General features: G+C 36.2%; 1 protein-coding gene across 2 annotated transcripts; it reads left to right on the top strand.

The window, feature by feature from the left end:
* The first annotated feature begins 4,289 nt into the window (after positions 1 to 4,289).
* Positions 4,290 to 12,585, top strand: LOC132299180 (serine/threonine-protein kinase D6PK). 2 transcript variants are annotated; one of them, XM_059795661.1, is made up of 3 exons: positions 4,290 to 4,799; positions 5,955 to 7,245; positions 11,359 to 12,585. In XM_059795661.1, exons 2-3 carry the CDS (start codon positions 6,002 to 6,004, stop codon positions 12,239 to 12,241), a joined length of 2,127 nt encoding a protein of 708 aa, XP_059651644.1. In that variant the 5' UTR covers positions 4,290 to 4,799; positions 5,955 to 6,001; the 3' UTR covers positions 12,242 to 12,585. The 2 variants fall into 2 exon arrangements, with proteins under 2 accessions (XP_059651644.1, XP_059651645.1); XM_059795662.1 differs by lacking the exon at positions 4,290 to 4,799 and adding an exon at positions 4,808 to 5,222.
* The last annotated feature ends 1,719 nt before the right edge of the window (positions 12,586 to 14,304 follow it).

The following is a 14,304-nucleotide window of genomic DNA, read 5'->3' as shown; positions in this document are numbered from 1 at the left end:
TGTTTATCGAATCATTATTAAGTAAAATAATAATAATAATTGAACTAATTGACTCTTGTTTTGTTGGAAAATGATAGAGTTTGGGCGGGCTTGGAATGTCTAGGTTTGCCCTTCCTGAGCTAGGCACATAATTTAGGTTAAGGCAGGATTGGGCCAGCCTAATGGCAATGTGTGGTCAAGGCATTGCTTTGACCGATAAAGGTAAGGATAATGGCCATGATAACGATGCATGAGAGTGACCGATCTAAGATTCATATTAACCATTCATTGTGAATGCACATTATGTTAGGCAATATCAGTTCTCCATTAGTTTAGACAAAAATTTGGAGTCTCTTATGCTTTACGAGGTTCATCATTGTCAAACGTAAAAAAGAGGTTGAATTTAAGAACAATCACGTTTACATCAACTAATAACATATTTTTACTTGAGTTTATTGAAAACATAAACAACATCTCCATAATTTTATTGAAAATGAATACTCTCATTAAAGCTTTTAAAGAAACATTTTAAATGCTCTACCAAATGTGTTTTTGTTTACCTATATGATTTAATCATTTTCAATGATGCTAACAAGTTATTACTAGGGTTAGGACCATTTCAAAAACTATAGGATAAAAATACATTAAAAAGAGATTAGACATTTTGAATGCCTCATAAGTACTCTATATATGCTATGCCTATGAACTTACTTGGAACTGATTAGCATCTTTGATTGTGATTAATTAATATAAAGAAAGATTGAAAAAGTAAAACTATGCTCCTTATTTAGTGCAGGAGTTGGAGGCAATGACTGAGAATGCCCACTTGAAAAGCCCCAAGTGGGATCAAAACCAAGTGAGAAAGGAATCATGAAAGAGCCCACCTTTGAATGCCTCCCTTTTGCTAATTCCAATACTCTCTTTCTCTCTCACACACTCACACACTACACACCTAACACTTTCAAACCATAGGCTTGCCCTTTTCAAAAAGCAAGGGAGAATTGGAGTGGCCCACAAAAGATTACAAAACACTTCTTTTTTTGGAAATGTGGGTGTGACTTAGGTTATGAGTAGTAAAATATTGGGCTAATCATTTTAATCACTAAGTTTTGGATTTCATGGGATTGGAGATCCACATGACAACTTGTCTAATTGCTAGTGGGCACCAACAGTAAAAAGTGTGCTAATCATGGTCCACATCATCCACACACACACTAGGAGCAAAAAAACCATTATCTTCACACACACACACACTCACTAGGAGCAAAAAAAATATTTTGTCTCATCTTAGTGTACTCCCTTTCAAATAGTGATAAGGGTATGCATACATCGAATGGGAGTTTTGGAGGTCTTTTTGGGGGAGGTTCAATATTACAATCATTTTGAATGAGCTTTTTACATGCCAAGTGGTAGCTCAGATTTACTTTGTAAAATTGATATTTATAAGGGACTTTTACAAGTCCAATTATGTGAGCTCTCACTTTCAATATATAGTTGAATCCACACATTGTATCTAACAGCTAAAGATGGGGGTTCTTGGTGTGGACATTCTTTTCAATAGTTCACGCACCTATTTTCTCTTATTTTGACCATCCTTGTCAATATGGTTATCTTTTTATTTTTATTCTTTATTAATTTATGAACAAGACTTATCTAATAAGTAAATTATTCCTATTTATTATTGATGTGGTCTGATCATAAATGCACAAATAAAATATAATTAGAAAATTAAAAAAAGTGATAAATAAGAATAATAACTTTTTTTTTTTTTTTTGAAATAAATTCAACGTGATAAATAAGGAAATCACGGAAAGTCGTGAATTTATTCCAAAAAAAAAAAAAAAAAATTATTGTTCTTATTTATTATTTTCTTAATTTTATAATTATAAATTATTTGTGCATTTCTGATTGGACCACGTGAGCAGTAAGTAAGAATAACTTACTCATCAATAGACAAGTCTTGTCCTTAATTTATTCAGACATAAGAAAAGTTAACTGATAAATTGTTGTTATTATTATTTTTCTTTTCTCTCTTAATTATTTAAATTATACTATTTTTAGTATTGTAGGTATATTTATTTATATTGAGAGAGGTGAACATGAATTCTCTCTTATTTAGATGATATTGTGCATATGATATAACACCACATTTATCGATTTAAAGTTATATTGTATTTGAAAATATCTAATTGATGACACTGAACACCGATTCAGCACTTTCAAACATAGCTTATTGTATTCACCACGTAAAATTATTGTATTAAACACGTGACAACACAAGACAAGAAATGAGACCAAAGGGGATTTGTTCACGGGAAGAAAAGAGAAGATGTGAAAGAGGAAATAGATATTCCGTGCACCAAGTCCCGATGCACTAATTCATTTGAATAGTACATACACAACTTGCAATTGCATAACACATAAGATTCGGATAAGTCCGATGCATAATGGGTCGGGCGTACCCAATATGTTAGAGGGATCCGAATTCTTTCCTGTGCACCGTGTGGCCACCTCCGTGGAGAGGGACCACTGGCAAAGGAACTGAAGAACCGACCAGTCCCTGAGCCTCCTGACTCGTATATTGTTTTTGATACACCATTCTCTCTCGTTGGTATTTCACTTCACATTGACGCTTTTGTCCTTTTTATTACTGCTACTCGTGTGCTTTGTTGGACACTGAGTGAGCGTGCACGCGCACACGTCTTTTTCTTGGCAGTCTATTTTAACCTCATCTACCAGGCTCATATTCTTGTTGGAAGCTGTCGAATGGAAGGGCATTTGTAACATTTCATTCGTAAACACCAGACAAACTTAGGTGTGATGACGTGGAACTGCCAGGACTACTGCCCCGTCCAACGCGCTACTTAGAGGCGTGGCTGAGACGATATCCCTTTGGCCCATCCATTGGGTAGTGCTTGGTATTCTTCAATTAGCAAAATGCATTTTTAAATGATTGTCATAATTCATTATATTTTAAATTAGAGTAAATTTAGTTTAAAATTTTAATTATTATTTATTTTTGTTTAATAAAAATACCTCCAAAATCCTTCAAAAGCACGTGACTTTACAATTATCATAAAAGTACTTCATTATTAGAAACATGCTTAAAATAAAGCGAAGTCCAAATGTATAAAAGATAACTGTCAAACATGTCATGATCAATGCTAGTGGAGAACTTCCAAACATATATTATTAATTACAATGTGATTTTCAAGCTCGAGTTAACTTTATTGAGTTTTATCATGAAAAATAGTTTTTTTTTTTTTTTTTTTTTTTTTTTTTTCAAATTACAATGTAAAGAAAAATAAAAAATTACTAACGGGCCAGTGGTCTCTTACTTCCCAAAGGGAGGTCAGTGGTTCAAGTCTCAGAAGAGACATGTATGTGTGAGTACCAATTAGAAAAAAAAAAAAAAAAAAATAACATACCAACCTAAAACAATATTTAAAACATAATAACAATCTTAATACAAAACTAAACATTTAAACAATCATCAAATAAATCTACTATAATAATGATGATAATGATATGTCCCTTGTAGGACATCTCATAAAATTGATGCTAATGATATATAATGTACGGAGTATTTAGATTACGTGACAAACATATTCAAACTAACTCAAATTGACGTTGGATTGAATTTTTAACTCAAACTTAATTCACACTATAATAAAAAATAAAAATCCAAACTCGTCCAAAGTTTTTGTTTGATTATGTTTAGGTTAGGTTGAATCTGCAACCCTAGTTACTATTCAATATAAATAATCAAAATTCTATTACAAAATTAATAATAACAAAAAACAAAAAAGCAATATTATAATGAGGACACTTGCTTGAACCCTATTATGGGGCGTGATAATAAAAAAATCAAGAGCACATTAATAATTCTTAAATTAATGTGCTCTTAGTAGAGAATTATATATATATTTTGAAGTACATTAATAGAGAATAAAACATTAATTTTAAAAGTATATTGACAGAGAATTAAATACAAATTCTTCTAATATTTTATTTAAAAAAAAAAAAAAACACACACACACACAAATTGAACACCAAATGCACGCGCTTAAAGTAGCGTTGTAACTTGCAACAAAACTCCTCAATCACCAAATCCAAACCCGACCCGGGACAATAATGAATAGGATCGATAATAGAGGGCGTCTGAAAAGACGTGTAGTCCAAAGAAGGAACATAAGTGGGCCCCATTTAGTGGGCCCAGCCCAACATTGACACTGTCTGTGGGCCCCAGGCCTATTCACCAGCAAATGCTTCTCACCATCACCACCTCGCCGATCAACTCAGTCAGTCACATTTCCCTCACACACACACACACACACACTCACGAAAATACACTCTCACGAAAATACACTCTCATTTCTCTCTCTATAAAACTCTTTTTCTATCTCTAGAAAATGCACTCTCATTACTGCGACTATTGCTACTATTAAAACTTGACTAATAAAGTGTCTCGTAACAAAGAAATATGAGAAAAAGCAAAAGCAATCAACAAACAACCACCTTTAGTTGCAGACTTTGCAGAGCTCCTCCTCCTAGAGAGAGAAAGCTCTAGAGAGAGAAAATCGAACAAGAGCTCCAGCTCTATCAATCAATACTGAAAACACTCTCTCTCTCCATCTCTCTATTCCTTTTTCATTGTACAATTCCAAACTCTCGGAGAGTAAAACTAGAAAGAGAAAGAGAACCGAGTTCAAGCTCAGCTAAAAGAGAACTACTCTACTTGGTGGAGCTCTAGAAAACCCTAAATTCACATTTCAGAGACCAGATCAGGATTTATCTATTCGGATTCCTATTATTCACTGGTGATGACTCGATTCTGTTTCTCAATTTCTAAGAATATCCTTTGATTCTTCTGATTTTCTTTTTGGGTTTTGGATTCTATATTTGTTGATTACCGTTGATTTTGTTGAAAGATTTTGCGTGGAGTCAGGGGAATTGTGTCAGTGATTGGAAATGTGAGGTGATGGTAACGTAGAGAATTTCGCATTTTGCTTTTTGGAGCTTGCGGTTTTTGCTTTTTTGGAGCCTTTACGTTGATATATTTGGTTTATGTTCTTGTTTCTCTCGACCTCTCTGTTTTTCACTTGATTACGAGTGAAGTTAGGGATTTAAGTTGATGCTCATTCATTTTATTGCTTGATCTGGTGAGGTTACTGAGAATTTTGTAAATTAGGGTTTTATACTGGGTGCCTTTTTGGAGTTCCATCCAGGTCTCATGCGCACAGGTTAGTGTAAATTAGAACAATCTGCTGCTCAGACTCTTTTATAGCATACATGCGTGTGTGTGTATGTAATTAGTGTATGTATGTAATTAGAGATAGATACACAAGTTACCTTGTGTGCTTACTGGAATTGATGAAGAAAATGAAATTAGAGTCTCAGGACAATCCCGATTTTGGTAACTGTTTATTGTGAACCACTATTAATTTTCCTAAATGTGCTATCCTGGATTTTTTTTTTTTTTTTTTTTTTTTGTATATATATATATATATATATATATATATCATTTTTTCCTAAATATTTATATATATATCGTTTCCATTTCATTTTTATAATTCTGTGCAAATTTTGGATTGAGGTGGCTGTTAGTGTTAGATTTCACCTCTCTCTCTTCTTATGGTAACACAGTGACCATATGGAGTATTGAGCAATCACTGGATACACTTACAGCTTTTGTTGTATACATTTTTTTAAAGAAATCTTCCCTGATGATTAGTACCTGTATTATTCAGAGTGCATATTAAATTGTTCACTAGAAAAGATAATAATGCTGCTTTAATTATCCATGATATTGGGGAGGGTTAAAACTCTGTTGAATAATGCTTGATAAGACTAGAATTATCAATGTTCATACCGTAAGTGTAGTTGAGCCTACTGTATACAAGTTTGGTTAGATGGTAACTGAAGAAAATGCTTTAGTGGGATTACAATTAAATTGGATTTGCTACCCTTTACAGGTTGTTCCGCTGCATGAATTCTGTGTAATGATATACAGTGATCAGAGATGGAAAGAGTTCCTGAGTCAAAGGCGCATCCCAGGCAGTTGCCTGTTGTTCGTCAGGTGTCAATTGCTCGCACAACTTCAGTAAGAGAAGATGTAGGACGATCAATTGCACGGGATTCTCAAGATTCAGACTCACCTGCTCCCTTAAGAAGATGGAAAAAAGAATATTTGCTGGAGCAGGAGGAACTTATGCCCGATGTTGCTACATTAAAGGGCAGTGATGATTCTTTTGAGGAAGGTGGCCCTAGTTCTTTCTCTGGGGCTAGTCATCCCCCAGAACCCATCGATTCAGATCTAATGAGACCAGTGTATGTACCAATTGGTCAAAATAAGTCAGACGGTAAATGCTTGGTGAAGAGCTTGTCAATGAAGGGTCCTTTTCTAGAAGATCTTTCAATTCGGGTTCCTGGCATCAAACCTAGCCCATCTGTTCTTTCACCTGCAGAGAGCTTGGTCGAAGAACCAAATGAATTAGGGGCAGTCTCTTCTCCGTTTTCAGTTCCCCAACCATCACAAAACACAGAAAACACCTTACTTCCTCCAGATTCTGAGGAGAAGGAATGTGTTTGGGATGCTTCGTTACCTCCAAGTGGCAATGTAAGTCCACACAGTAGCATTGATAGTACTGGTGTGGTAACAGCTATGAGCATTGTCAATAGCTGCACCAGTACATATCGGAGTGATGGGATCATGAGTGATGGCATGCTTAGTATGGACAGGAATTGTGAGAGTACAAAAGGGAGTGTTCGCGGGGATTCTCTTGAGAGTGCAAAGACAAGTGCCAGCCGAGCAAGTGATAGCAGTGGTCTTAGTGATGACAGTAATTGGAGTAATATTACAGGGAGTGCCAATAAACCTCACAAAGGGAATGATCCTAGATGGAAGGCTATTCTTGCCATCCGAGCACGGGATGGCCTTTTGGGCATGAGTCATTTTAGGTTACTCAAACAGCTCGGTTGTGGTGACATCGGCAGCGTGTATCTCTCTGAGTTGAGTGGGACGCGCTGTTACTTTGCAATGAAAGTGATGGACAAGGCATCCCTTGCAAGCAGGAAGAAGTTGACCAGGGCTCAGACAGAAAGAGAGATTTTGCAGCTGCTGGACCATCCATTCTTGCCGACTTTGTACACCCATTTTGAGACAGATAGATTCTCATGTTTAGTCATGGAATATTGTCCAGGAGGGGATCTGCATACCCTGAGGCAACGGCAACCTGGGAAACATTTTTCAGAGTATGCTGCACGGTATGGTTTTGGTGTTAATATTTTCTCTGCTATTCAAGGAATTCTTAGTTTCTAGCATCACAGCATTCTTTCTTATAATTAATTTAGGTTCCCTCCTGCATCATTTGACAAGGGCTTCAGTGGCTTCCATTCTTTTGTTATTATGTATAACTCTTTTTATGCTGTAAGCTTGAATATTAGGCCAGGCTGTTCATTTTGCATAAAAAGCATGGTGTCTTCAATCACCTAAAAATAAAAAGAGCAAGCAAGAGCTTTGGAAATTTAGGTTACCTAAAGTTGAATCAAGTGCCTTTGATTGTGATGTTAGCAACCAAGTACACTTCTCCTTCTAAGTATTATCATTAGTATTTTTTTTGTAATCGACATTAAAGTGATGGCAGAAGCAGTGTTGAACTGGAACATTCATTTATTTGTGATCTTGACTGGTTGGAAGTTCCTATGGACACGTAAATGTTGTTTCTTAAACCTTGGTTTCCATATGTGTGAATTGGGGCAGACGAGAGATTTTTTTCAAAAAGCAATTGGCAATTTGAATGATGAAGCAAATTTAATGTAAATTCTGATCATATAGTGTGATTTTCTTCTACTATTTTAGCAAAACAATCTTTCTTTCCCTTTCTCTCTCTCCAGCCCCTGGGACCTTCTACGCTTTACTTCCAACTTGTGTAGTGCCATTTTATGTAAATTTTGGTAGGAGTCACAAGAATTACACATTTATATATAGGCTTTCAGATGTCACAAGAGGGGGAGTGAGCAATGTTTGGTCTATTTTTTTTGGGGGAATCCTTTGGTTCTGACTCTAAAAGGCATCGAAGATTGTGTAGGACGGCTCCAGCATTCACTATTCCTGGCCAGGGCAAGAGGAGAGTGTTATTGTTGCTGACTGTAGAGGGAGACAGACAGAGAGTCAATATAACCGCGAAGTTATTACTTGGAATCATTTAAAGACAAAAAGTGGGACATTTTGGTCCAGGAAATTTTGCGATACTGCAAAAATTCACATGTAGTGTGATAACACTTAAGTGTGCCATGTAATTAATGGAGTTACATTTGCTATGTATTTATACTATAACTGTTCTTTACCTTGACGGGACCTTTGAGTTTCATGCTTCAAAGCCCTCGCTTTGTGTTTTAGACACTGAAGTTCCACGCTGATCTTATTTGTGAGAAATCAAAATTCTTAATTGTTCACATTTTCTTTGTGATCAATTTATCTTCCATCTTTATGTATAGTTGCTATTTCTATTCTTCTCTCTCAACAGTTCCAGTTACATACTTATTATTGAAGGAAGTATGAGAATCAGTAATGGGTTCCTCTGTCCTACTTACAATCACACTTTTATTTTATTATTTTATTACCTGTAGCTCTTAGTTTGAGCTGAATCTCCTTCTATCTCCAAAGAGGGAGGTGCTTATAAAGATGCCACTCTCCGAGGGAAGTACCCCAGGTAGTATTTTTGGGTTCATCCCAAACAAAGTGAACCCTTTAGTGTCTGAAACATGTGGATAACATGCCAGTAGCCTGCAGAGTTGAGATTCAAGTTGGGATGTGGAGTAGTGTGTCTTTTTTTGCTTTTTTCTTTTTTTTTTTAAGTTGGGGGTGGGAGTGGAGAGGGGTGCATGTCTTATAAAAAATAACATGTTTACTATACATATATTCAAAATGATATTTATTTTTGTGATTAAGACAATAATTTTATTAATAACGGGAAAGATTTGTCACCCGGGAGAAGGGGCTGTGTTGAAGCATTGGTCAGCTCCTGCCTCCCTTGGTCCTATATCTACGAGTATATGAGAAAATAATAATACTAGTATCTTGAAGTGCACTTTTAACACACACACACATTTTCATTTTCTCATTGCAGGATGTATATTAGCCTGATCAAGGATGAGATGTCTTGGGCAAAACTGATGTTCTGCCTTACCAAACATTTCTCATCCACAAGTTCACACTCTGGAATTTGCTCGACCAAGTTTTAAAATAATTGAAATGTAAGCCTTTGTTGAGTTGCTTTAGTTACTAATCCCGATGACTTTCCTGAGCACAAAGATCATGCTGATAAACTCCAGAATTGCACACTAGAAGGAGATAAAGCAAAACTTTTAAGTGTGTTGGTGCTGATTCTATTGTTGAAGGAAGAATTGATTCCCTCCGCTCCTCCCCACCATCCTCGTAGTTGTTACCCTTCCTCACTATTTCCAGCTCAATACATTACCCTCTGATACAGATGTCTTGACTCCAAATGCAGTTCACATTTTCACTTTTCTGTCCTCAGGACAATTTTGTGGTCAGACTCCTCTTACCGTCAATCAAAATCATCTGTCAGATAGTGCTGCTCTCATGATACCACTCAAGGTCCTCTCATGCTTGATGAGTATTTGTGAGGCTTTAATGTCTTCACAGCCACAAAATGCTATCTTTACCATTTCAGTGCTGCTAGCCTTCCTGAGTCCTTCTTTATAGTTGTTTGGCTTAGGTTTTGGTTGAGTGCGACACTGATCCAGTTAAACACCTCTTTTGAATGCTTCTGAAACAGGATTGGTCTGTTGATTGTTTAAGTCCTAGAAGAAGATGACACAGGGCTTTTAATTGTTGTAATGAGAAGTTCTAAAGTCATTAGTTCTTATAGGGGCAAGGAAAGGATCTTGATGTGGAATCTTTGGAGCATCTGACTTTGATGAATGAGGTCAGTTCCTTGCATTTGGACGCGGTGAGCTGTTTGCTTCATTCTCTGTGGATTTTGGTCCTGTCTCGGGTCTTTTTAACGAATAAACAACCAAGGTCAGCTTGGTTCTGTTTATTAAACAAACCCTATCAGAGAAGCAAACCTGTATGTCAAATGATCTATTTATTTACCATTGTTGGTAGTACTGCATGCTTGGTATCATATTCTCTTTGGTGGAATAATATCACAGTGTAAGCCTCTTTTAACCAAATCACTTGCATATAGTATTTTTATTTTTGAATAGCTTTTAGTATTCTCATCCATTTTTTAATTTTTGACCTATAGATCCCCTGTTCTGGTAATTTTTAATGTCGTCTTCAACTTAGGTTCTCCCTTGTTGATTCATTTATTAGGTGGACCAGCTGACAAGATTAAGTGTGAGAAATAATGTATTGGTTGATAGAATTTGTGCTGAGTCTGGATGGCCAAAGGATAAAGGGTCAAAGCACTGTGGTTTTATAATTTTTCCAGTTCTCATCTTCGTCTTTCCCTACTGCATATATAGGACTGGAAGAACAGGACCAAAGGCATGGGTAAGAAAATGGATGCTTGGTATTGAATGGCTGAGAAGTGAAGCAGCTTCTCCAATCTGAGAGCCGAAGCAAACCAACATGTTCCTTTTTGGGGTGAATTGGTTTGTTTCTTATCTTGATATATGCAGCTGAAGTGGGGACTCAAGAAGTGACCATGGTTCAGGTTCATTTAGTGGAAGTCAGCTAAAAAAAAAAATGTAGCTGCCAAAAATATTGTGACATAAGATTGCCCTGAACCAATTTATTGGCATTGTGAATCTTGATGTAGCATGCATTTTGTAGGCTAACTAGCGTTGGGAATTAGGATGGAATAAAGAATTATTGAAAACAAGGCCTTGAGAAGACAAAAATACAAACAAAAATGGCATACCATTTTTACCACATGATAATATGTCAGCCTGTGACCTTGTCTCATCTGCTTACATTAGTATGCTACCTTGGTTCAGTTCTTGTGGTGTAAAATTTCTTTTTGATATCCGGCTGTGGTTTAGGAAATGTGTTTCATTGTATCTGTACAAGGAAACTGGCTCTCTGGTCTACCAAGGAGACTTGTGATTTTGATTCCAGTCAGTTGTAGGTAATTGTATGATTTGTCTGCTGTGTATTCTCCTTTCTATTTAATAATTCTGTTTCACTCTAAATGCTGGTTGCGATGATGATGATCTTTAACGAGTAATTAAATTAATAATGGGAGAAGCTTCTGACAAAGGAAAGGAAAAAAAAAAGAAGAAAAGAAAGGAGATAATGAATTTGTTGTCTTCTTATGTTGTTTTCTCAATTCATTTTTTTTCCCACTTCTATTTTTTCTCTGGAAAATCAGTGTAATAAATTAATGTCTTTCCTCATGTAAACAGGTTTTATGCTGCAGAGGTTTTGTTGGCATTGGAGTATCTCCATATGCTTGGAGTTGTGTATAGGGACCTGAAACCAGAAAATGTTCTGGTACGTGACGATGGCCACATAATGCTATCTGACTTTGACCTTTCCCTACGATGTGCAGTTTCACCCACCCTCATCAAAACCTCCTCATTTGACTATGACCCCTCCAAACGAGGAAGCGGAGGTGCATTCTGTGTCCAGCCTGCCTGTATTGAACCCTCATCAGTATGCATCCAGCCAGCATGCTTCATTCCCCGAATCTTTCCTCAAAAGAACAAGAAAAAATCCCGAAAACCTCGAGCTGAGCCTGGGCTGCCTGCCAATATGCTGCCTGAGCTAGTTGCAGAGCCTACTTCTGCCCGTTCCATGTCCTTTGTTGGAACCCATGAATACTTAGCCCCTGAAATCATAAAGGGTGAAGGCCATGGCAGTGCCGTTGATTGGTGGACATTTGGCATCTTCTTGCATGAACTGCTATATGGTAAAACCCCATTCAAGGGTTCAGGGAACCGTGCTACACTGTTTAATGTGGTAGGGCAGCAGCTCAGATTCCCTGACTCACCAGCGACCAGTTATGCCAGCCGGGATCTGATCCGGGGCTTGCTTGTGAAGGAGCCCCAGCACCGGCTTGGAGTTAAGAGGGGTGCAACTGAGATCAAGCAGCACCCCTTCTTTGAAGGTGTAAACTGGGCTCTGATACGTTGCAGTACACCACCAGAGGTACCAAGACTAGTGGAAGCTGAGCTTCCGGCAAAGTACGGGACAGTGGACGCAGTTGGGGTTGGCAACAACAGTAAAAGGATCATGGGAACAGACATGAAGTCTGGGGGTAAATATCTGGACTTTGAGTTCTTTTAATGTTAGATTATAGGCTTCTTGTACTTCTATTGTATTAGTATCATTAGTTAATCCCATAGGAGCTGGACTGCATTACCGTGTTTTTGCTAATGCTTTTCAACCCCACTACCTCATAAAGTAAAAAATTGGTTTTAGTTGGAAATTTATTACCTTAGAATTCTCAGTTCCTGATGGGTTCTGATTATGGGTTTGACAAAAGAATCGAAATGGATAAATCCTAAACGGTTTGTTATGTAGAAAACTCAAGTTATTCTTTTGCTAGAGGTAGTGTTATCAAATGAAATTACAAAGAGTTTTGTGTCTTTATCCAGTGTTATCACATTCTTCTGAAATTAATTTGATCATTAGAGATCAACAGAATGTTAAAAACTCAACATGTTCTTGTTGACGCACAGTATCTGCATCAATGAGTGCACAACTACAATATGAGACAAACGTTGCTTGGCTAATTATAATAAGTAACACATCAATTTTCTTTGCCTCACTAATTTTTTCTTTTATTTTCCCTGTGGAGGGAACATGGTGTCAATTCTGTGACGACTGGGCATTTTGTTTTGTTTCTAGTATTTATTCATTTCGCGGGAACTTGTTAATGACACTGCACTATCCTTATAATAATATTTCTGTTAACGATTGAATGTTACGAATTGTGAGGGCTATATATGGATTCATGTATAAGAATAACAGTCAGTAGAATTTTTTTTTTTAATTGCATTTGTGCATGGCTGAAAAAAACATGGTAAGAAACAAAAAGAATAAATAAAAGAGGGGATTTTTATGGGTAATCTTTTCTGGTGAAGTTGCTTCAAAATATGTATATTTGTTAACATAAATTATGTCTAGAAGGAAATCAGAGGACAGTTTTGTGGATTTTTTGAGGTCTCAGAGGATTTTAAATTTCCCTTCTTTGTTTTTTTTTTTTTTTTTTTTTAATAATCATCTTTTGGCTTTTAATTGAGGTTGAAAGTTGTTTTGGGATATGGTCCTATTTATTGAAGAATCAGGTAAACAAAACCTATTGATTACAGCTTGTGAACTTCACATTATCTTGAGAAGGACCACTTTGGTTTGGTCATAGCTAGAGAAGAGGCTGGTGTTACAGGGGCACATTCTACTGAAAAGAGAAGCACGTCTTGGATCCCCAAAAAGGAAGGGGCTTCAGGAATCAAGAAATATTTTTCGGAATTGAATCCCACTGAGCCTTGTAAATTGATCCCTTGAAGAAAAACTGCTCCCACAGATCATTCTGCTCTGGATTCCTCGAATCTGCGATTGGTCGGAGGAGATAAATCAGTTAGATCATAATGTCACTGGATTTTTTGTAGGTACATGCATTCTATGAAAAATATTTTTGGCAATCTGGTTCTTTTTGGCAAAAATGCACTGTGATGGTGGTTTAAAGCTTCTTTATGTTCATCGAGGTAACATAGAATCCAATTTTTATTTGTATCTTGAATTTATAATTAGACCTAGAGGTCACTGGTCACAGTCACAGATTCGAAATAGGCAGCAACTTCTTTGCATACAGAGTTAAGATTACGTACATCAAACCCTATCTAGACTTTGTACATCAAAACCTATCTAAACCCGCAGTGGTGGGAGCCTGACCTTTTAACAATAAAAATTTAGACTGATCTCTCTATTTATTATTATTATTATTATTATTTTGTAAAAAAAATCTTGTTTATAAGTCTCTTAATAATTAGTAGAGTCTGAGTTTAAAATACTTAAATGTGATTCCACCAAAATTCATTAACACTTTTTATTCATCCCAATATAAAATAAAAAAAAAGGAGAGTAAATTATAGTGGTAGTCTTTAGTAAACATATCAATATCAATGCTATATTCAATATTTATTTATAGATATACTTATTATTTGTATGAATTCAAGAGAGAAAAAGATGTTAAGCACCAGCAATTTCTTTTATCGACTCGTTTCTCTCTTTTCCCTTTGCCTTCTCGCATTAGTTTCTTTAATTTGTTTATTTAATTTGTTTTATCCTAATTGTTTGAATTATAAGATGATGGTGCTCTCCCAGCTCAAAAAAAATGATCTGCTCAT

Source organism: Cornus florida, unplaced genomic scaffold (genome assembly GCF_030987335.1).
Source record: "Cornus florida cultivar Cherokee Brave unplaced genomic scaffold, ASM3098733v1 CherokeeBrave_3.0.0_Hap2_Chr03, whole genome shotgun sequence".
Lineage (NCBI taxonomy): Eukaryota > Viridiplantae > Streptophyta > Magnoliopsida > Cornales > Cornaceae > Cornus > Cornus florida.
The sequence above is the reverse complement of the archived record's forward strand: the minus strand, read 5'-3'. Positions and strand labels throughout refer to the sequence as shown.

Excerpts from the sequence above, each read along its gene's own strand:
- LOC132299180 (XM_059795661.1), top strand. The coding sequence starts at position 6,002 with ATGGAAAGAGTTCCTGAGTCAAAGGCGCATCCCAGGCAGTTGCCTGTT. Across the intron at positions 7,246-11,358 it reads TTTTCAGAGTATGCTGCACG|GTTTTATGCTGCAGAGGTTT; the intron begins GTATGGTTTTGG and ends TCATGTAAACAG.